This window comes from Sceloporus undulatus, chromosome 4 (genome assembly GCF_019175285.1).
Source record: "Sceloporus undulatus isolate JIND9_A2432 ecotype Alabama chromosome 4, SceUnd_v1.1, whole genome shotgun sequence".
Taxonomy (NCBI): domain Eukaryota; kingdom Metazoa; phylum Chordata; class Lepidosauria; order Squamata; family Phrynosomatidae; genus Sceloporus; species Sceloporus undulatus.
Genome location: NC_056525.1, coordinates 170,639,452 through 170,661,484, shown reverse-complemented (window position 1 = coordinate 170,661,484; position 22,033 = coordinate 170,639,452). Strand labels below are relative to the sequence as shown.

Genomic DNA, 22,033 nt, shown 5'->3' with positions numbered 1-22,033 from the left:
CTAATTTGAGAGCTGTTTTGTAATCAGCATAGGCGCCAAACAAGTTGATGATTACTCTTTTTGTTGTTCAAGTAACGGTCAGTTAATCAATTTTTTAAAAACCAGTCCAGTGCTCATTCTTTACAACAAATGTTGAGCAGAAGTCAATTGTAGTTGTTGGTATGGCCCATCCGAAGCACTGATGGAGTGAACCATAGAACTGGGCTAGAATTCTAAATTTTTGGTCATTTTAAAGTTTTCTTAGCCACCCGGTCCACTTTTTAAGGAGAAAGACATATTATGCCTTATTTAAAGACAAAGAACTACAGCCAATAAAACCAGGAATAGCTTCCCATCTAATCTATGAAGGGGTTGGTGGCATCCTTTCCCTATTTTAGATACTTGTTTCTCTACTTTCAACCTAGCAAAACCTTAGATTAACACAAAAATAGAGATGATCTGAGAGACTATGGTAATACTGAGGGATCTGAGATGGTATACAATAATTGATTGGTGGAGGAATAATTATTTGGAGTAATTTCCCTAAGAATGGCCATGCAATATCAGAATATTTTCTCTCCCCAGATAAATCTCCTTTAATTACAAGTTAAGCTGATGTTCCACTATGAAGTAGGTAGAATAGAGTAGGATTACTTTTAAATGGATTTCACTCATCTGCTCCCCAGGCAGGCTCATTTTGCAAGTGTAGAGTAGTAGATAGATTCTGGAAACGTGGGTGTATGTGCCTTCAAGTTGCCTACCTATCTTAGGCAAGAAATACACAGAGGTGGTTTTGCCAGTTCCTTCCTCTGAAATATTACCTGATATTCACTGGCAGCCTCCCACCCAAGTATTAATCAGGGCTGACCCTGCTTAGCTTACAAGATCAGACAGAATATGGTGCTTTTAGGGTATTTAGGCCTTCTGATTCAGAAAGTATTGGAGCTGAAAATTGTCCATTTTCTTAATGCAACCAGATCATGAGTGTGATGAGAAATGATTAAAAAATTATTAGAATATGAATCTGAGATAATCATTTTAAAAACAGGTTTTTACATACATATAAAACAGGTTCACATAAAATCCAAAGAAAAATAATTATGTTGTTTTTAAAGTAGTTGCAATGTCAAGATTTTGATTGGGCTCAAAGATATCAGGTTTTGTTTCTTGCCTTCTTACTTAAGGACTTAGTAGAGCTTGGCAAGTTTGTAACAATTTCTTAGCTACAGGCCAAACAAACAGGCCAAAATAAAGCTGCTTCGGGTCACTTTGGAGGTACAGTATGCTGTTTAAATGATACACGCATCTTAAGAGGCCAGAAGCTGTGCCAAAGCTATGCTCCAGTCCTTAGGACACATGCATCATTTAAACAGCATACCTCCAAAGTGACCTGAAGCAGCTTTATTTTGGCCTGTCTGTTTGGCCCCGTAATTAAGAAATTGTTACTGTTATAATTACAGTTGTAAAATATACCTTAGTTATGGTGTGGTTATTGCAAAAAGGAATTATTTACAAGAAAGTAGTTACTAGCAAATAGATATTTCCATGCTCTGGCTTTTAGAGGTTTCATTTCTTTAAGTATTTTCACATCTGCAAGTCAAAGTTGGTACACTTAGCTTCTTTGTAAAATGCTTGATGTCTCTCTGATAGCCTTCCATTTGTGTTTCTCAGGTACATTCCCATCATTAATAAAATACTGGATCAGGATGTACTATTAGTGGATTCATATGATGCGCCATCTGAGCAGGAACCAGAGTCAGCAAAAATGTGCTAGTAGAAGGAACAAACTCCTCATATTTCCTATTTCTTAAACTCACATTAGAGTGCTTCAGTTGGATAGTGGATTTAGACGCTAAATATGGTTAGACGAATGGAAAGATACCATCCAACAGTATCTAAGAAAAGGAACCAATCATATAGAACAATAGACTTTTTCCTCCCTTTTTTCCACTTGCTGAAGCATGGCCATTATTCTAAACTAGGAACACAGAAGTATGTTTTCACATACCCCAGAATGAGAATGGGCAATCCCCATGTTGGAGTGGTGTGTGAAAGCATATAGTGTTTCATTAAAGCAGCAGTCCTGTGCATATGTATGTAAGAATAACCCCTAAAGAACACACTGGGGCTTATTTCCGAGCAGTCTTTGAAGAGGAATGAGGTGATGTGAGAGAAAGAAGTGGCCCTACTGTGTGGGAAAGTGGGGCGTCTGCTTCTGCCATCAGATACTGATGGACACAGAATAAATATAGCTGTATGTGCCATGAGACTTGCTATGCAAGTCTCCTTGCTGCACTGGGTTCGAGTGAAAGAAGCCACCAATGTTGAAATAAAGACTCGTCAGCTAGTTTGATCAGCTTTTATACATGGAATGGGAGAAGTGGCATCTTGTTTTGCCTCAGGCGCTTCTTTTCATAATTTAATCTGGCCTAACCATCCCATTTTCTTTTTTTCCCTTCTGTTTCAGAACCATCCCATTTGTAAAAATGATTTTTTTAAAAACAATAACTACTGCAAAAAAAACAATAATACTAATTCTACTCATGTCTGCCTTTTCCTCCTAAAATGCTCAAGCTAGTTCATGCTTGTGTTTGACCACAGTCTAACACAATTTAAAATATTTAAGAACAACAATAATCACCAGTAAGGTTTAGCTTATCCTATAATGTCAGTATTTCATGAACATTTTACCCAGCAGTTCCTAAATACAGTAGTTCTGTCACTAAATCTTGCCTTCCTATGCCATATTAGTTCTTGGCATTGAATTATTGAATGCCAGTGTGATATACTGGTTTGAGTGTTGGACTGTGACTCTGCAGACCATGGTTTAGATCCCGGCTCATCCATGTAAACACACTGTGTGACCTTGGGCAAGTCACATTCTCTCAGCCACAGAAGATGGCAATGGGAAACATCCTCTGAAGAAACTTGTAAAGAAAATACCATGATAGGTTCACCTTAAGGCCTCTATAAGTCAGAAATGATTTGAATGCATACAAGAACAACAACAGTAATTGAACTATTAATTGCACAGGAAGTATAAATCACAGATCATCTCTCCTCTGAAGAGATGTCAGTTTGATAAGGGATATGTGAAGTTATTGTTCTACCAGCTCCCTTCCATAGTTTAGCTGAGAGAATCGTAGTAATAGTAGATGAAATCTAGACTTAATTTATTCTGTGTTTAGATCCTTTCAATTTGGAAAATGTTAGAATCAGATGATGCTGTCGTTGTTGTTGTTGTTGTCGTCAACATCATCATTATTTAGTTTTGACTCAAATCAATTCTTCCTTAAATCAATGTGCCCTATAAAAATACTGTCTAGGTTTAAGAGGACAGGAAAGCACTGCTGAATCAGACCAAGGGGAGTCCAAGACTCTGTTTCTACAATGGACAAAGGCAATGGGAAATCCACTGCCAGGACATGAGTGTAGTAGCATCCTTCTGCTCATGTTCCCTAGCAACTGTACTGCTTTTATTAAATTGTTTAATTTAAATTGTTGCTCTCATGAGTACTCTGGAAGAGGGTTGTACACAAGAAGGTTAATGGAAGCAGAAGTAATGCTGGAGAATCTTATTAAACCTGGCAGCATTGATCACAATAGCTGAATCTTCCTCAAGTCCTCTGAATGGCTATGACAGGCATGATAGAGAGTACATGCCATAGTTAGAAATCTTGACTAAGGAGCAAAGACACCAATGGTTTAGAGAAAACAGAGTCAAAGCTTTATTATAGGAACTCCATTGTAAAATAGGAAAATGACTCAGGGTGCTAATCTAATCTAGCTGCATTCTAGAGAAGAGCTGAGAGGACACTTGTAAGGAGAAGAGGTGGAAACATCCCTAAGAGTATCAGTTTACATCACAGAGGAATCTGGATTGGTCAAGAAGCAGGGTGGAGTGGGTCATTCAGATGTTCTAACCCTATTACGACTGGCTGTGAGGCGTTCTTGACTTTTCAGTGCTAAGCATTGTTTTATTTCCAACAACAAGTCCCTACATTTTTGATCTAGTAGGTACACTTGGGATGCTGAGGGAGAATTATGGACACCATCACAAAATGGTTTTCATGGGGCGGGGATAGGAGCCAGTCATAAAATGCCCCAAAGAGCAAACTCATGATGCTCCAAGTAACCTGCCCAGGATCTTAAGCACACAATTGAGATTGAAGTATTTGAAACTCCTGTTTCAAATCCACATTTTTTCAATATCCAATGTTCATTTCACAAAAGGCATATTGATAAGATACTGAGGCAGATAACATGGCAGCTGGTGCAGGCAGATGACAATAGTGGTCCCACCAATACCTCACAGCAAGAAGTGCAGAGAGAAGGAAAAGATGCATGGAGGGAAGCAACAGTAGCAGGGAAAGAGGCAAAAAGAGTGAGGAAATGATCATGGGAAGTAGTGGAGGCTGTTTTCCTTCTGCTTCTGGCAGTAGGAGAACTGGATACAAGAACCTTGCCTCCTGGATTTACACTGAGGCAGTAGCATCTTCCTCCTTAGACATGTCTCCTGAAATACATTTAAGATGGCTTTTTTTTTGTAAGTTCAGAGAGAGGTGAGAATTGTTTACATGCAAAAGCACTGTTCAAAAATTTAGTCTAGAAAAGTTTGGGCTTTTAAAAAAAGTGTTTAAGAAGAGCTCTTAGAGCACTTCATTGTTTGATCTTAATTGGTTGTGACACATTTTGAGGTCGGTGGTTGTAAAAAAAAAAGCCCTTCAAATATATTTTAAAATATTTGTTACTTTTCCTTGGTACAAAGCACCTTCTCTTTCCTCTCCTGCATATCCCAGGAGATATTACATGCTCAGTCAAGTGTGAACTAGTCCTACTGTTGCATAACATTTCATTCCAGATTATTTTTATATATTACTGTATATTTATATATAACTGTTCAGTAAGTATTCAGTTCCTGTGTGTTCAGTTAAGGTTTGATGAGTTCTGAAACTAACCCAGAAAGAAAGACATAACTGTAGCAATATTTCTTCACTAGCATACCTATGCCTCAGTTTCTAATTTGCAACTTCTGGGACTTATTATGATGTATGAGAGATGGGTTGGAATTCACTATGACAGATATGTGTTTATGACTGGTTTGTATTCATAATCCTTATGTATTCCCTGCTTTAGGGAATTGGGGAATGTTTCATTGCTAGGAACTGTGAAAGTCACCCCATTCCCACTTACCAGGCATCAGCCTCTGTTATCAAGAGGGGTCTGTTTCCCTGTCATTTGGGAAGCAACTGACTGATGTTCCAACTCCTTTCATACGATTGATCTCTAGTGCAAGAGGGAATTGTGACAGAAAACCTGGTGCTGCCTGTCACAGTGGAGATAATTCATGGATGGGGATGGAAATGTCAGTCAGCTGCTTCCCAAACCTGCAAATTGCTGGGATTGGGTCAGGATACACAATGTAGCCATGTAACTACTGGTATAATAGTTACATAGGCCTGTTACAGACTGCCAAAATAAAGCTGCTTCGGGTCTCTTTGGAGGTATGCTATTTAAATGATGCATGGGTCCTAAGAGTCTGGAGGTCACGCCAAAGCCACACTCCATTCCTAAGTACTGGAGGGCAGCTTTGGTGCAGCTTCCGGATTCTTAGGGTGCATGCATCATTTAAACAGCATACCTCCAAAGAGACCCGAAGCAGCTTTATTTTGGCAGTCTGTAACAGGCCATAGTTACATAGGTGATACAGAATTCCAGCCAAGGATTTTCCCCCTGAGGAATGTATGCAGTCCCAGAATGTCCAGCCAACAGCCTTCCTTCCTTTCTCTTTATTTCTCTTTATATATTCTTTATATATTCTATCTGGTGACAAGGAAGTATGATATCAGATTTGTAATGATTCAGATCTGAAAATTATCCTTTGTATTTTTGTAGATGCATGTGAACCTGTGTGATGTGACTTGGTTGCATCATATTGTTAGAAGTAGAGAACAGATTACTAGTATGTGTGGGATTTCCAAAGAATTATGCACAACAGCAGCTCTTTTTCAAAGTGGATAGAAAAATAAAATCTGAAAAGTGTAATGGTGCCTGTTGATAATAATTCTTATTTGTCTAGAGCTTTCAAATATTCAAAGCAAGGCTTGGCTAAGGTAGGGCAGAAAATGATTCACTACCTAAAGTCATTCGTGATATTTTGGCACGTGAGGCAGAAAATCTCACAATCCTATCTCCACATTTGTGGGAATAAAAACACAACAACAAATTAAATACCTAACCAATTGCAGCCCTTGTGATACCCAAAATTTGTTACCTGAAGAGTTGTCTCACCCTGCCTAGTGGTAGGGCTGTTCCTTGTTGAAACACTTCACACACATTACCTAGCTATGAGAAAGAAAGAAGTTGGTAGCATAAGCTTTTGTAGACTTAAGGCTATGAAAGCTTATGCTACCAACTTCTTTATTTCGCTCAGTCTCAGAGCACTACAAGATCCCTTTGCATACAGGTCCAGACTTATATAGCTATATCTTTGACCACTACCTAGCTATTATCCTGTTAGCAGTCCTGGAAAGGAAATCAATAATAGTAGCAAGCACTAGCAGTGGCACTAGCATTTCAGTAGGCTAGCGAATTTGCTCTGAGTTATATGTCTGAATTTTAAATCACTATTACTATAGTAGGAGTATGCCTATGATTACTTACCAGCCACAAGGAAGGCAAGTCACTAAAAGCAACCACATATAGTCTAGTCAAATTGCAAGTACCGAAGGCTGTACTAATAATGACAGCAGTAGTTGTTGAGAGTGTCTTACTGTTGCAGATGGGGAAACTGAGGCTGAGAGTGAATATGTAACTTAAGGGTGTATCCACTGAATTCTTAGCAGAGGTGGCATTTGAACTGTGGACTTCCTTGTTTAAAACTTTGTGTTTTGGGGGGGTATAGACTGGCTTGAAGTGCCAGCATGGAGGCGTGACATTTGGACGACATACACCCCAACACCGCCCTCATGCTGGCATCATGCCGCTAACTCATCTGCATAGTTGTTGGCGTCATGGTGCTTCTTGGGCATAGCATTTATACAACACATGCCGAAAGGAGTAACGAAAAGTGCTGCTGCCACAGGAAGAACACCTTTTTGCCAACTCTGAAAGGAGTGGCATTTTGCCATTTCTTTTAGAGACGGCAAAGCGCCTGATCAGGGCCATGGCATGCAGTTGCTGCAGCCCCGATCCGGTGCTGAAAGGGACAGCAGGACGCTGCTCCTTTTGGGCTATCTGTACAGCCCCTTAGTCTTTACACTATCAGGCAGCAATGCAATCACAGCAATTATATCATATTTGACTTATTATCAACAAAGTAACCATTGCAGACATTCCATTTTTCTTTTTAAAGAAATACCATGAGGAGTACAATAATTTTATTATGCAAGTACAGAACCAAAGAATGCAATACCAAACTTTGGGGATGCCATGTAAATTGTGAAGATATTCCCTTCACTCTCAGTTCTTCTTTTCCATTTCTCATCTTTCACAGTCAGAGCAATTCTAACCAATCAACTTATATTCATTACAGGTGCTTGCAAAGATTTGGCCATCAAGATTTTAATTAATTTTAATAATGACATTATGCCTGTTTTATGTAATTACTACCACTTATGTAACCTAAGGTTAAGGAATGAATGAAATGTAACCTAAGAATAAATTCAAGCATCTTTTGCACATACGGAGAACTGTACAAAGGGGTTTTTTATGGTGTATAAAAACTTTAGACAATGGCTCCTCTGTTATAAAGAAACAGTAAGAATAAGCTAAAGCTGAAATTTTCCATTATTATTTTTATTATTTATAATTCATGTTTCCTAGTCCATTTCCTTGTTTTAAAGTATTCATTCTTAAAGCCACCCAGTCTCCTGAACAGAGTATCTTGATACATTTTACCTTGCAATATAAAAATATTCATAAACACCAGTTTTATGTTTTTGTTGTACATTTAAAATATCTTTGTCCAGTGAATGGAACTGAAATTAGATTCAGAATTGGAAGTGAGCATAAGTAAACATTAAACTGAAACTATTACTAGATGAATGCATCCATGGCTGTATGCTGAGGGTAGAAAAGCTTTAAGTATAGACTGTATAGCTGGTTTTCTTTTTAGTTAAATTGCTAGGGCATATTCATTCAGGTACTTTCAGCCAGTTGAAAACTGAAACAATAGAAAGTGGCTCAGTGAGATGAATGCTCTTTACTTTAAAAATAATCTTCCCATTAAATTGTCATAAAACAGATAATAAGGCCCCTAAAAATACAGATCAATCAGGGGGTGACTGCCTGGAGTGATCTACAGGACGCTGGAGAGGTTAACTCTCCCCTGCTTTTTTACTTAAAAAAAATCAAAATACTTCCACAATCTCAAGAGTTCATGGGGTGCCATTTCCCATGCCACCCCAGCCCGCATTTTAAGGCCAACAAAGGCCTTTTAAAATCAGGAAGTAAACAAAAGCAATTTGCTTCTATTTCTAAAAGGCCTCTCAATGCTGAGCTTTTAAAAAATGGTGACATCCCCCCTGCCAAGGTATATGGAAGCACTGCACATTTTGTTGGAAATGACTTGAAGGCACACAACACACACACATACTTTGCTCATGTTGTTGTTAAAGTTATGTCCCTTCTTAGTACGCCTCAGCCTTTGAAGAGAATCACTAGGGGTGCCTCTAAATCAGGCTCAAGATGAACTTGTCTTTCTCTGCCTACACATAGTGTATGTTCAGTGGGTTCCAGGATTAGTTATATATCCTTGTGGTTGACTTTTATACTGTTTGTGGATGGATGGACAGATGAATAGATAGATGTGTGTGTGTACATACATACACTTAACACACACTTTTCTTACATCTTTCAAAGATACTTTAATGGTTTCCCATCTTTCTGACTACATCTTCAATGGGATGTATTTTGGGGGGCATATACCCCCTGACCTTTGCTTTTGTACATGCAGATTTTACAATCTATGTATCCCTATCCTCTGCAGAATATGTATCCCCTAAAAATATTAGTGCTGGAGGAGCACATTTTATAGGCATGTGTGGGAGACTTCACGTAGCAGCTTGGTAGGTGACATGTGGGACAACTCTCCCATTATACCTTTTTAGCCAACCACAATGCACGAAATACATAATGCAAGCCTTGAAAACTCTGCTGGCATCAGGCAAAAGACGTTTAAAATCACACAGAAGAAGAAAAGTGATGATGTTAGAGTCACAGGCCTACATTTTGTACCAGATGTTGTTTCTATTTCTGTTCAGTTGTTCTGCAGGGATTGCAATGCAGGCAGAGGCCAATCCCCTTTTTTGGCCATGTGGGAACTGAGACAAAGAATGGTAAATTTTAAATTCCATTTACATTGTTGTATTTTGTTGCATGCCCAACATGGCTACTGCTGAATATGTTTCCATTATATCTATTACTGTAAAATATTAGATAGGTAGTTATGTCCAGGGCCTAAATACCCTAAAGGCACCAGATCTTGTCTGATCTTACAAACTAAGCAGGGTTAACCCTGCTTAGTACTTGGATGGGAGACCACCAACAAATACCAGATGTTGTAGGCTATATTTCAGAGGAAGGAAGTGGCAAAACCATCTCTGAACATTCCTTGCCTTGAAAAAAAAAAAACTATGAAATTCATGCAATTCAAACCCTATGCAATTCATCTGTGTCCATACAGGGGATTCAATAGCAGCCAAACGGCCTCAGATGATGCAGTAGGAAACCATAATCAGGCTTGTCTCCACCTTGTAATGTTATGTTCCAAGGGTTAGCAATGTTTTACCCTCCTCATGTCATACTGCAATGCCAATTGGACCTAGACAGCCTAAGTAATGGTGAAACATGATGGGCATTGTAGTCCAGTAACTTTCAGAGAGTCACACGTTGCTCTTCCTGGGTCTGTTCTATGTCCATATTTGTATGGTATAATGATTTTACAAGCCTTCACAGCCATACATCAAATAATATCATCTGTTTTGTAGCCTTGGCACTAATACTTTGGTATCTTGCCCTTGGATCATGTCATATTGCCAGCCATTCAATTTGTGTTGCCACTGCAGAAAGTGACTCTGAACCTACATTTTTATTTTCCCATGCTGGCAGCTGATACTGTCAGCCAATAAGGATGAACATTTGCAGATGCTTTGAAATAGCAATAATGGTGGGGGGGGGGGGGGGGGGGGACACACATCAGTATTGAAAAGTAATAAAAACGTATAAGTGGCATCTCTAATGAAAACACAACCAAAAAGAGAGAGAAAATACAATGTTCAGAAACAAAATAGAACTTTACAATCTCCATCGGCTCTCTGCTACTGATATGAAAACTGCTGTTCTCTAGAATTTCTAATGGGAGAACCCAATGTGAGATAGCTGAATAAGAAGTAATAATGACATTTAAGTCTGAATTTGAGGTTAAATGGGTACAATGGTTTCTTGTCCCAGAACCTATAATCTGCTTAATAATGCTAAGTTAATTGACATTATTACCAATTACTGCAGTTGAGAATGGCCACTCTCATTATTTTGCATACATTTATGCTCTCATAAACTGCTTTATTAAACTGCTAAATTTCCTTGCCATGTAAATAGTTATTCCACTTATGTATACATGACAATATGTGTAAGTAACACACCTATCAAGTGAAGAGAACACATCAACCATCTGATGAAGTGAGCTCCAATCTAAGACAGGGTTGATCGTAATAAATGTTTCAGTCTTCAAGGTAACACAAGGCTATTTGCTGGTGTACTGAATTTTGCTAGACCCTTCTGGATCAAACCAAGGGCCCATCACCTTGTCCATCATTACTATTCCCCCCCCCCCCCAGCATATGTTTCCGGGTCTGCCAAACACACATCTACAACAGAAAAGCAGCAACCTTACCTTGTGATTTTTCTTCCCCAGTCTGGGCTGATCCAGGATACAGTATTTGGCTTCCCCAGGCAAAGCAACAGATGGAGTCTTTGCCCAAATCAAGATGAACAGCTCCCAAATCCAGCCAAATTATTTAGGCAGATGGATGCCATTAGCTGTAATAGTTGCACAAGTCTGCAGATGAGGAGAGGGTAAAAATGAACACTATTTTTTTCTGCTTTTTTTTTTAGGAGCAGCTGAAGGCTTTTGACCGAGAAATAAATGAGTTTGTGGACTATCTCTTTGGACCTAGAGGTAGGTGCACTTTTCCTGGAGCTGTCAGATTCCTCAGTGACATAATAATAATTTCTAGGTGTAGCTGTGTTGGCCATATAGCCAAGTACAATAATATCCAAAATCCACAAAACAGTGATACCTTTATTGGATCAACCAAAGTGCACAAAATAGCATTTTCTAAGCCTCACAAGGACAGAGACATCCTGGATCTCAAAGAAAGTATCTTTTTGTGTTGTTAATAGGATTTAATTTTATTTCCTGGACTTTAAGATGCTTTATTTCCCAGTATAAACATGGACAGAAGGGGGAGTGGTCTCTGTCTACATGGATATTCATCTGGACCATCTTAACTGACAACAACAAAAAAACAGTATCTTGACAAAATGCCGACCTTTGACTAACATCATCATATTTTTTCCCCTTCTCCTTTTAACACCTTTCCCTCATGAAGAAGCCTGTGGAGCCTTGAATGCTTGCAACATATATTTTGTTCATTTTGGCTGGACCTATAAAGTTATCACGGTTTTGTGGATAACAGAAAAAGTGAGAGATCTTTTTAGCTGTAAGCATAGTACAGTAAAATAGGTTGTCTGGGGGAGTCTGAAAAATTCCCCAAATATGACATAGGGGCTTGACAGACCGCCCCAAAAGGGTGGCCTGCAGTCACCCATTTTTACCCTGGATGGAAGCCGCACCAACCAAACAGCGTGGCCTTTGTGAGGAGTAAAAAGAACCTGCTTCCAGAGGGTTCTTTCTGGGATTTGCCCAAGGTGCCATTGGAGCCTCTGCACGCACCGGTGATGTATGTGCAATGTGGCACCGTTTGGATGCTGCGTCATGTGTATGTCATCATGACAGCCCTTGTGTGGACAAGGGTGAGACATGATAGTGCCCGGACAGTGCAGTAGGACTCGGGAGTGTGCAGACGCTCTTCTCTCCTGAGCCCTAAAACTGGCCCCAGGCTGGCGCAAAGCATGGGCCATGGTTTCTTTTGAATGTTGAAATTTTGTCTGTCATTATTCCATTGCCTATTCCTTCCTTTTATCTTCTACATGCTGAGCAGTAGGGAGTGTAGGAAGCGTAGGAAGCACAGTGTGAAATTTAAGACTGCCTTGACATCAGAAGTCCGTGTTTCATTTCCTTGCTGTTTGTAAGTGTTCTCTTGGCTCATAAGAGCCCACTTAGTGTTGAGAAAGAATGGGGTAATTCCTTCTCATTCTACTTGGTGACACAGAGAATTGGAAACAGGCTTTTCCTTGGGATCTTTTTTCTAAAAATTAATTTTACTCATACCATACCATCCTCTACTTTTCTGCTGACTGATACCATTTTAACTGCCATGACTCAATGCTGGGAAATTCTGGAATTTGTAGTTTTGTGAGATATTTAGCCCTTTCTTTAAGAGAGTTCTGGTGCCATAACAAACTACAAATCCCAAGATTCCATAGGATGGAGCCATGACAGTTCAAACTGGGTCAAACTACATTAATTCAGCAGTGTGGCAGCAATCTGTATCCCCTTGTCCCCCAGATATGTTCTGTCCTCATTAGACTACAATTCTTCTCATCTTCAGCTAGCAAGGAATTGAATGTTCATGAATTTAATAAAGATTTCTGTTTTCAGTTTCTGATAAATTTGTTGAGTTAGTTTAACCATCCAAGTACCCTCATTATGATACTCCTTGAGATGCCACACCAGTTCTATTATGTTTCTATAGTTACTTATGTTTAAGCAGTCTGGCGCTGAGAGGGTAATCCTAAACATATTTACAAAGAACTAATTTGCTCTGAGTCCAATGGACTTAACCATTCCAGTGTGTCGTGTCTTTTTAGATTGTAAGCTTGAGGGCAGGAAACCATCTAATTAACTATCTGTAAACCGGTCTGAGAGCCTTTTTGGCTGAAGAGTGGGGTAGAAATACAGTAAATAAATAAATAGATAAATATTTAGGGTTGCAGCTGGAAAGTGTCAAAATCCATTACATCGGGAGTCACAGTTTTAACTCAAAGTGCTTGGAAAAGTTTTTTTGGAAGGTGAAACTAAAGTTCCCATAATCCTCCAGAGAGCATAGCCCGATCTTTTATGGTCTTCTGCATCTATCTCACCCTATCACAGTCACCCTAGCTGCTTTGCTTTATAACTGAGTATGTTACATATCTACTGGCCCAAGCATAAATCTTTCTTCAGTTGAGTAACCCTGTATTTTGAGTATAAAGAGAGGCCCTGTCATCTGGCTAATGTGATCTGATAGCATGCAGGAGAGATAAAAGGAAAGGTCTTGTGGAATCTGTCCCACTCTTGCTAGAAGGTGAGGCAAGTATTTGGGGAGGACAAGGAAAATGGAGGGGAACTGAGCAATAAATGATTGAAAATCCAAAAGGTGCTTCTGCCATCCCTTTGGAGCACTCTTAAGTTGAATGCATAACATCACTTTTGTATTACTCTGTTTTTCCTATCAGTGGAGCTGGAGTGGTGTGTACTGTATAGACTGAGCACTCTAGAGGTATTAAGTATGTCAAACATGCATTTATAAAAGCAATATTAATTGCAACAGCCTAACATAATTACACTTCCTTGTACTATTACTGTAATAGATTGTTATGGTCCTACATATCCCTTCTATTTTAAACTGTTAAGAGCAATTCAGTCTAGTAGGCTAGCTATGAAGCCCACAAGCTCATGGATAAAACATTTATCTGGAGAAGGTTGTGGATGCAAATTTAGAATGCTACTCTTTGCAAGCATGAGTAGGAGAAGCAAACAACTTCCCTGTTTCCTGATATGTGTATTTCATACGATTTGATTTTCTGCAAGTGTAAATAGATAACAGCTATCATGTCAAATGAAATTCTCATAAGAAGACTGTTTCCTCTGTCTGCTTTGCTACATTAACATTCACAGCATTTAAAATTTAAATCTTTTTGGCCACTTAAATTGTAATGATTTTTAAACAAAAACATTCAGCAGAAGCTTAACATTTAAAGGGGAGGGAAAACACTAAAAGAAGAGAAGTAGAGTAGTGAATGGCACTTCTTTGGTTATTGCTTTGGTATCCCCTCCATGTATGTTAGGAGCCTTAGAACTTGACAATTTAAGATACTACAGACTTGGAGAACAGGAACTATGCTGACTAGATCCAACTAATGGTGCTCACCTGGTAGCTTTGGTCTTGCTTAGGTTTAGTTTCCAAACAAGCATGGTCTTATGAGTTAGAATCATAGAATCACAGAGTTGGAAGATACAACAAGAGCCATCCAGCCCAACTCCCTGCCATGCAGGAACTCTTAATCAAAGCATACCCCACAGATGGCCATGCAGCCTCTGTTTAAAGACTTCCAAGGTTGGATGCCAATTTATCTGAACCTGAGCTTGGAAAGGTAATTTTTGTTTCTTATTTATTTTTCTTTTCTTTTTTTAAAAAAAAGCTCCACTACTATTTCACAATGCTGACTGAGGGGTTCTTGGAGTTGCAGTCTACAAATAATTTTTGCAAGCTGTGCTCTAAATTGCAAGAAGATTTATCATAGATTTGACAAGGCTTGCCTCTGTTCCTAGTTTTCGAGACTATTGCAGGGATTGCTACAAACCAGATATAACCAAGCTGTATGAAAAGATCAGTGGGAAAGCCATTGCTTCCTCAGAGAAGAGTGCCCCAGAGATCCACTGAATAGTGAAGCAACATGTACTTTGCAGTAGCAAAAGCATCAATTACAAGGTTAAGCTGAGAGCCAATATGATGTCATGGTTTGAATGCTGGACTCTGGTAGACCTTGGTTTGAATCTCTACCCAGCCATGGAAATCCACTGGGTGACCTATGGCAAGTCATGTACTCTCATCCTAAAAGGAATGCAATGGCAAACCTCCCCTGAATTAATCATGCCAAGAAAACCCTATGGTAGGGTCATCATAAAGCAGTGTTGACTAGAAGGCATATGAAAACAAATAAAATAAGGTCTGTTCCACATATGCCCCAAATAACTGTTCTATAAATTATATGAAGTCAGCACAGGTTCTATAAATTGTACAAAGTCAGCACAGTTACATAATGTGTGCCAAAAGTATTTACACCTTTGCACAATTTACTCTGCTTCTAGGACAAGGAATTATGCAAGCCATAGAGGTCCAATCCTGGCAGCTAAACACCTCTCTGGCTTCAGTTTGCATTACCCACATTCTATCAAGCATAAGGATTTGATACTTGCTTTTCCAGAATAAAAATTCTTATTCTTTTCTGTGAGTATTTCAGAAAATAGTTCCACTTTTTCCTTTCCAGAGTTTCAGCCTTTTTAATTTATTTATCTGTCCAGCAATACAACTGAAGTTTCTGTGCATTGGTGTGGCTAATAAAACCTTTGAGTACATATTATTTCTGAAGGTACTTTATCTGAGTGGATGCTACTGTGTTCATTTAAAAGGAAAAGTTTGTGTCGTTGTATGGAGGTGTTGATGGTTCTCATGAAGGAAAGTTGATATAAAGGTTCAGTGCCCCAGGAGGAAACAGTTGTGAAAATATTTCCTCTGTTATCTATAGCAAAAAAAGAAAGCTATTAAAGTTCTGAGTACATTTCATAGGATCATCAGGACTCACATATGGGATGTAAGAAACCATTGTACTTGATCAATTAATATAAAAATTGATATCTACTCTGTTTTTTCACTGCTTCTTCTGGAAGGTGATGGGCTCTTGGGTGTTGTACTGCTTTCAGTTGCACTGTTTTAAAACTACTTTCTATCATTTAAATTGCATGGTTTAAATTATTTTTAATGTTATGGACAATTTGATTACATTTTAATGTTAAACATTTGTGTGTTTTTCATTTGTTAGCAGCCTGGAATATTGGGTTTTGGGGGGGCAGAGTTAATTTTTGGTTATTTTTTTGTGGGTTTTATTAATGCGTTCTCTATAAGAATCTCTATGTTCTCCAACACAACTTTGCCAGAAGTTGACCATATAGTTGAGCTACACTTCTCTAGGTATTTGTAGATCCTCCACCATGATTTTATGATCAACCTCTGGCAGATGTTAAAACCATAGAGTTGCACTAGAGGACCTGGAGATTTCTAGAGAGGTGTTCTAAAAAGAATAGTGGTTTTTCATTTCCAGTTTTTCCACATTCACAGTGGTGGGGGTCCTTCACCCCTAACCCTAGCAAATGTAGAGGGAGTACTGTAGAATCTTGTTTAATTGTTTGGGAGCTTTTTTGGTTACTTCCGTAAACTAAGAGATTAGCTAACCTTTTATTTTAAATTATTGTAAGCTGTTTTGAGTCCCATGCCAATATAAATTGAGTAAACAAATTAAAAATTAAGTATTTCAGGCCTGGAATCCTATCAGTGACATATGCTGGCTTTCAAATGCCAGAGTGCATTCCCACAACTATTTAGTGGGCATGGGTGCCAAAGCAGCGTTCGGTTGGAATTCTGCTGCCAGAAAACTCATCACCCTCTTTTGTGCTGGTCTGTAACTGCAACAAATGGTTGGTTGGTTGGTTTGAGCCATCACCCTCTGGAACTCCAATGAGTACACATGGAAGCTACCTCCATGGGGACTAGAAGGGGTGGCTACTTGGAACTACACTAGTGGAAAAGTATTCCCTGCAAGCACAATGCATGATTGTGCCCATGGTACTCTCCAGATACTTGGACTGGTCAGTCCCAGTTTCATGAGAAATGGTCAGGGGTGCTGTTGTCTGGAAGGCACCAGGTAGGGGAAAGGCTGATGCAGAGGATTTTGTTTCTAATACTTGCCAATCATAATCAGGTCAGCAAACTGTGTAGCTAGAACAGACTTGACACTGAATCCTTCAATGCCACCCTGTTACAAATTCCTCGATACATATTACTTCATGTCATGGTCACTGATTTCCATTTTCTCCTGAGTCAAAGCACAAAGCAAGAACTGGGAATCTGATTTTTTATTACAAATGTAGGTATTTTGCCAGGGGGTATGATGAGAAATAAAAGAACATGATAGTGTGTTCTTGCACCTGACCTTTTTTGGGAAATGTTACCTTAAGTCAGTTTTATATTACATCTGTTAGTCCTGATGAGGAATCTGTACCAAGGCAAAAGGCTACTGTCAGAACAGAATTTGGGGAAACAGAGTGGTTCCCAATAGGCAAAGGGGTCAGGTAAGGCTGCATCCTATCACCTTACTTGTTTAATTTATATGCTGAAAACATCATAAGAAAAGCAGAATTAGAATCAGAAAAAGGAGGACTGAAGGTAGGAGGAAGCAACATTGGCGCTTTACAGAGCGCCCAAAATTTGCGCTCTGCCAGCACCCGTGTTTGCTGCACCAGGGAACCGCAGCAGACAAATCGCGCGATTCTCTGGCGCAGCAAAAAGAACCCTCAAAAAGCGGGTTCTTTTTCTGGCGCGGTTATGATGCCACAAGGTGCCAATGGCACACTTGTGGCATCATAACCGCACTGCAATGTGCAGACGCTAAGCGTCCACAACGTCAAAATGGCGGTGCCCATGTAGAATGGGCCCCACCATTTTGTACATACTAGGTATGTACTAGGGTTAGGGCATCTGGAAAGGACGCCCTTTCATAACCCTAGTACGTACCTAGTACGTACTTTTTGCATGTCTGTAACATGTCCTTAACAACCTAAGATATGCAAATGACACCATAATATTAGCAGAAACCATTCAGGAATTGGAACAGTTAATAAGGAAGGTCAAAGATGAAAGTGCAAAGGCAGGTCTGATGCTGAACATAAAGAAAACAAAAATAATGACCACAGAAGAAATACACAAATTCAATCTAGACAACGAGGAAATTCAAATAGTTAAAGAATTTCCATATCTAGGATCAAACACTGACCAGAATGGAGACTGCAGTCAAGAAATAAGAAATAAACAAGGAATGGGAAGGGCAACTATAAAAGAACTGGAAAAGATACTGAAGAGCAAAGACATACAAGTGAGCATTGAAGTCAGAATTGTTTAGGCGATTGTATTTTCAATTACCATGTACGAATGTGAGAGCTGGATATTGAAGGAAGCAGGCAGAAAAAAAAATCAACTCATTTGAAATGTGCTGGAGAAGAGTACTTAGGATACTATGGACAGCCAAGAAGGCAAACAAATGGGTTCTTGAACAGATCAGACCAGAGCTCTCCTTGGGAAGATGAGAAAGTTGAGAGTGTTGTACTTCGGCCACATAATGAGAAGGCATGGATCACTAAAAAACAAACAAAAAAAAACCCCAATAATACTATGAAAGGTAGAGGGTAGAAGAAAGAAATGAAGACTGCAAATCAAATGGATAGACTCAATCAGGCGAGTTGTGGGCAAAAGCTTGCAGGATCTGGGCAGGGCACTGGAAGTTAGGAATTCTTGGAGATGTCTCATCTATGGGGTTGAGAGCAGCTAACAACAACAACCACCCCACTGTGGGTTGTATGCATTTATGAATACCAAAGCATGTTGATTTGGTAGAAGTACAAAAGCTGGGGCTGAGGAGGAGAAGGAATTCCTTGCAGTTGCTGGCTGCCATAGTGTTGGCCTTTTCCTTTTATCCTTTAATGCATTCAGCAGCATTCCTTGGTGTAGTCCACAGTCAGTCCTCATAACCAAAAAGTAGCCCCAGAGACAATTAGCGGCTGCCTGCTCCAATGTACAGAGTGCCTTCCCCTCCCTAATGACCAGCTGCATTCATTCCAAAGCTCCAAACAGTTTCTTTTTGGGACTGTAGCTCCCATAATCCTCCAGCCGGGCCCACATGACTAGTTCTTGTGCTTGTATGCAACAAATATGTTGTTTGGGAGCTGGGGGATTCTGGGAATTGTTGTCCAAAAAGGCCTTAAAATCATAGAGTTGGAAGAGACCAGAAGGGCCATCCAGTCCAACCCCCTGCCATGCAGGAACTGACAATCAAAGCAAAGTCATGTTCTCAAGTTCTGATTCTGTCCACAGAAAGCTTAGAATAAAGCAACATAGCTTCCAGGGTCATTACCAAGGCTAAACACCTGCCAACACTTCTTCCTTTTAATCATTAAACAGTGCTCCCAGCCCCAGCTTCCTTACCAACAGTCTGTTAAGGCAGCCCATTTTTAATTTTTTTTAAGCACTTAAAATGTCTGTAGTCAGCCCTCCATATCTATGGGTTTTTCATCCATGGATTCAAGCATCTGTGGTTTGAAAATATTCCACAAAGATACAAATTCCCAAAAGCAAACCTTGATTTTGCTATTTTATATAGGGGGCACCATTTTACTATGCCATTGTATTTAAAGCAACATCTACAGATTTTGGTATCCACAGGGGTTCCTGGAACAAAACTCCAGCGGTTACAAAGGGCCCACTGTACTTTTGTTTATGCAGATAAAGAAATCCCTGTTTGTTAACCATGTTCTTTGCCCACTGTGTTAGGTCATGGTCTCAAAGCATGGTTTGCTTACACTGAGTTATGTCCCCTACTCACCTTTTCATATAAGCTGTTGTTTAAACCAGTGGGTCTCAACCTTTGGTCCTCAGCCTTCAACTCCCAGAAGCCCCAGGCAGCATGTTCAATGGTCAGCGCTGAATCAGTGATGTCCAAAATGTCCCAAAGAACAAAGATCCCCCCCCCTCTCATTTGTACTCTATGTCTTCTAATGCCATGGGACCCAAAGCACTTACAATAATTTAAAACAAGGCTGAGCTAAAAACAATTTTTCAAAAAGTTTAAAAGCAATTGAACAAATTATTCTCTTGTAAGGTTTAAAAAAACAGTTTAAATTCATTGAAAATATAATAAGAAGAAAGCACAGCTCACCGTTATGAAAACACCCTTATGCCACATAATTTAAGAACTAAAGACCTGCTTAAATAAAAAGACCTGCCAGAGGAAAAAGAGCAGACAGGAGGTCTGCTGGACCTCCCATGGGAGGGAATTCCACAGCCTGGGAGCAGCCACTGAGAAGGGACTCTCCTGTTTCTTCTCTCCTGTGTCCTTATTGTATGTCTGCAACAGTGGGACCAAGAGAAAGATTTTAAAAGTCAAGAAACTTGTACAGGGAGATATAGTTTTTTTCTGAAAGCCTGGACCCAAGCCATGTAGGGCTTTAAAGATCACAACCACTAGTTTCCTGGTTTAAACCACTACTTACCCAGAAATGAAAAAGTCTTTTAGCCAGGTGCCCACAAATCTGGTAATTCTCTGGAGGTATTAGCTATGCTGTCTGGTAGTGATAGGAACTACAGTATAGTCTAAAGCCCCTGGAGGGCACTAAGATGCAAAGGACAGCCTGGGACTAAGATGGGGAACTCTGGCCTTCCAGATGTTTTGGTCTTCAACTTTTAGCAGTGGCATCTAGCACATCCAATGGTAAGGGACTGAAGGAGCTTGCTTCCTGGCCCAGCCTAAAGTATCTACATCGAGAAAACAGAATATATGCTACAATTATTGGGTTACTTACTTTGCTTTGCTCTCAAAGTATGTACTACTCAGATGAATATGGTTGATACATAGGTGAGAAACCCTGATTAAAATGGAAGTACCTTTACAGGGATCGTGCCTTTTAATTATGTGCAGATGCCATAGTAGAATGTTTGGGTGGTTTGCACAGCAAGTACCAAGCAGTACATGATGCTGCAGTCTTAAACACACTGGGGATTTCAGATCTGATATCCTTAAAAGCAATGACATCTATGATTATAATATTTTATGTCTCTGTTTTTCAAACTTGTATAATGTGAAGAAATATAAATAGCTTCAAACGAAGACTTTAGAATAGTTTAGAGTAGTTTCCTACAATTGTTTTATTGCATAATTTTTAATTAAAATATTTCTACTTGTTGCTGTGTGCTTTCTATTTTTGTTGTATGGTGACCCTAAGGCCATAAGGGGTTTTCTTGGCAGATTTGTTCCGAAGGGGTTTGCCACAACCTTCCTCTGAGACTGAGAGACTGTGACTTGCCCAGTGAATTTCCATGGCTGAGTGGGGATTCAAACTCTGGGCTCCAGAGTTGTAGTACAATGCTCAAACCATTACATCGCACTGGGCTCTCTATCCCACCCTATATCTCAGGATTGCTTATTACTAAATCAGTTTAAAACCATAAATCAGAACAATTTTAGAAGACTAAAAATATATTAAATCATTTACTTTTTAAAAGTCGTACAATTTAAAAACAGGAGGCAACTAAACCACATGCAGAAAGTGGATAAAATCAATTAGGCTCGAAGGGTTTAATAAAAAAAAAAAACCCATATTTTGTCTCAGCACATAAATGGTTGATGCCAGTTGGCCCTCTAAGAGCAGAGCATTCCACTACTGTGCTGCTAGTGTAGAAAAGACCATCTCCCATGCCCTCCCACAATGTATGACCCCTACCAGAGGGGCACGGAAGAGGTCCCCTCCAGTAGACTTCAGTCTTCAGGCATGTCTTATTTCCATCTTTCCACCCTGCACACTGGGTGATGCTAAAATTTTTGGCATCACTGAAAATGTATTCCAGAATTATGACTGAACAGGCTAGATTCTGGCCAATAGAACAATACAGTGGGCCTTTGGTATTTGCTGGGGTTTCATTCCAGGATGCCCTATGGATACCCAAATCAAGTCCCATTATATGCAGTGGCATAGTAAAATGGTAAAATTCAAATACATGTTAGTGTTAGTTTGGAAAATCAGTATGCAAAGGGACTTTGCACCTTTGAGATTTAACAGAAAGAGAGAAGTTGGTAGCATGAATTTCCGTAGACTTGCGCACATGCACCTGAGGAAGTAGGCTCAAGTCTATAAAAGCTCATGCTACCAACTTACTGTATCTGTTTCAGTTAGTCCCAAAGCTGCTACAAGATCCCTTGGCATAGTAAAATGATGTCCCTTATATAAAATGGCAAAATCAAGATTTGCTTCAAAAAATATTTTCAAGCTGTGGATGGCTGAATCCAT

The 22,033-nt window shown here is 39.5% G+C and overlaps 1 protein-coding gene across 1 annotated transcript in view; it reads left to right on the top strand.

Moving 5' to 3' along the window:
* ELOVL2 (ELOVL fatty acid elongase 2) overlaps positions 1 to 22,033 on the top strand; it is a 71,333-nt gene that overhangs the window by 22,001 nt on the left and 27,299 nt on the right. Inside the window, exon 2 of the mRNA XM_042463382.1 lies at positions 11,095 to 11,158. Coding sequence (XP_042319316.1) covers positions 11,095 to 11,158 — 64 coding nt within the window. The remainder of the gene's footprint in view (positions 1 to 11,094; positions 11,159 to 22,033) is intronic.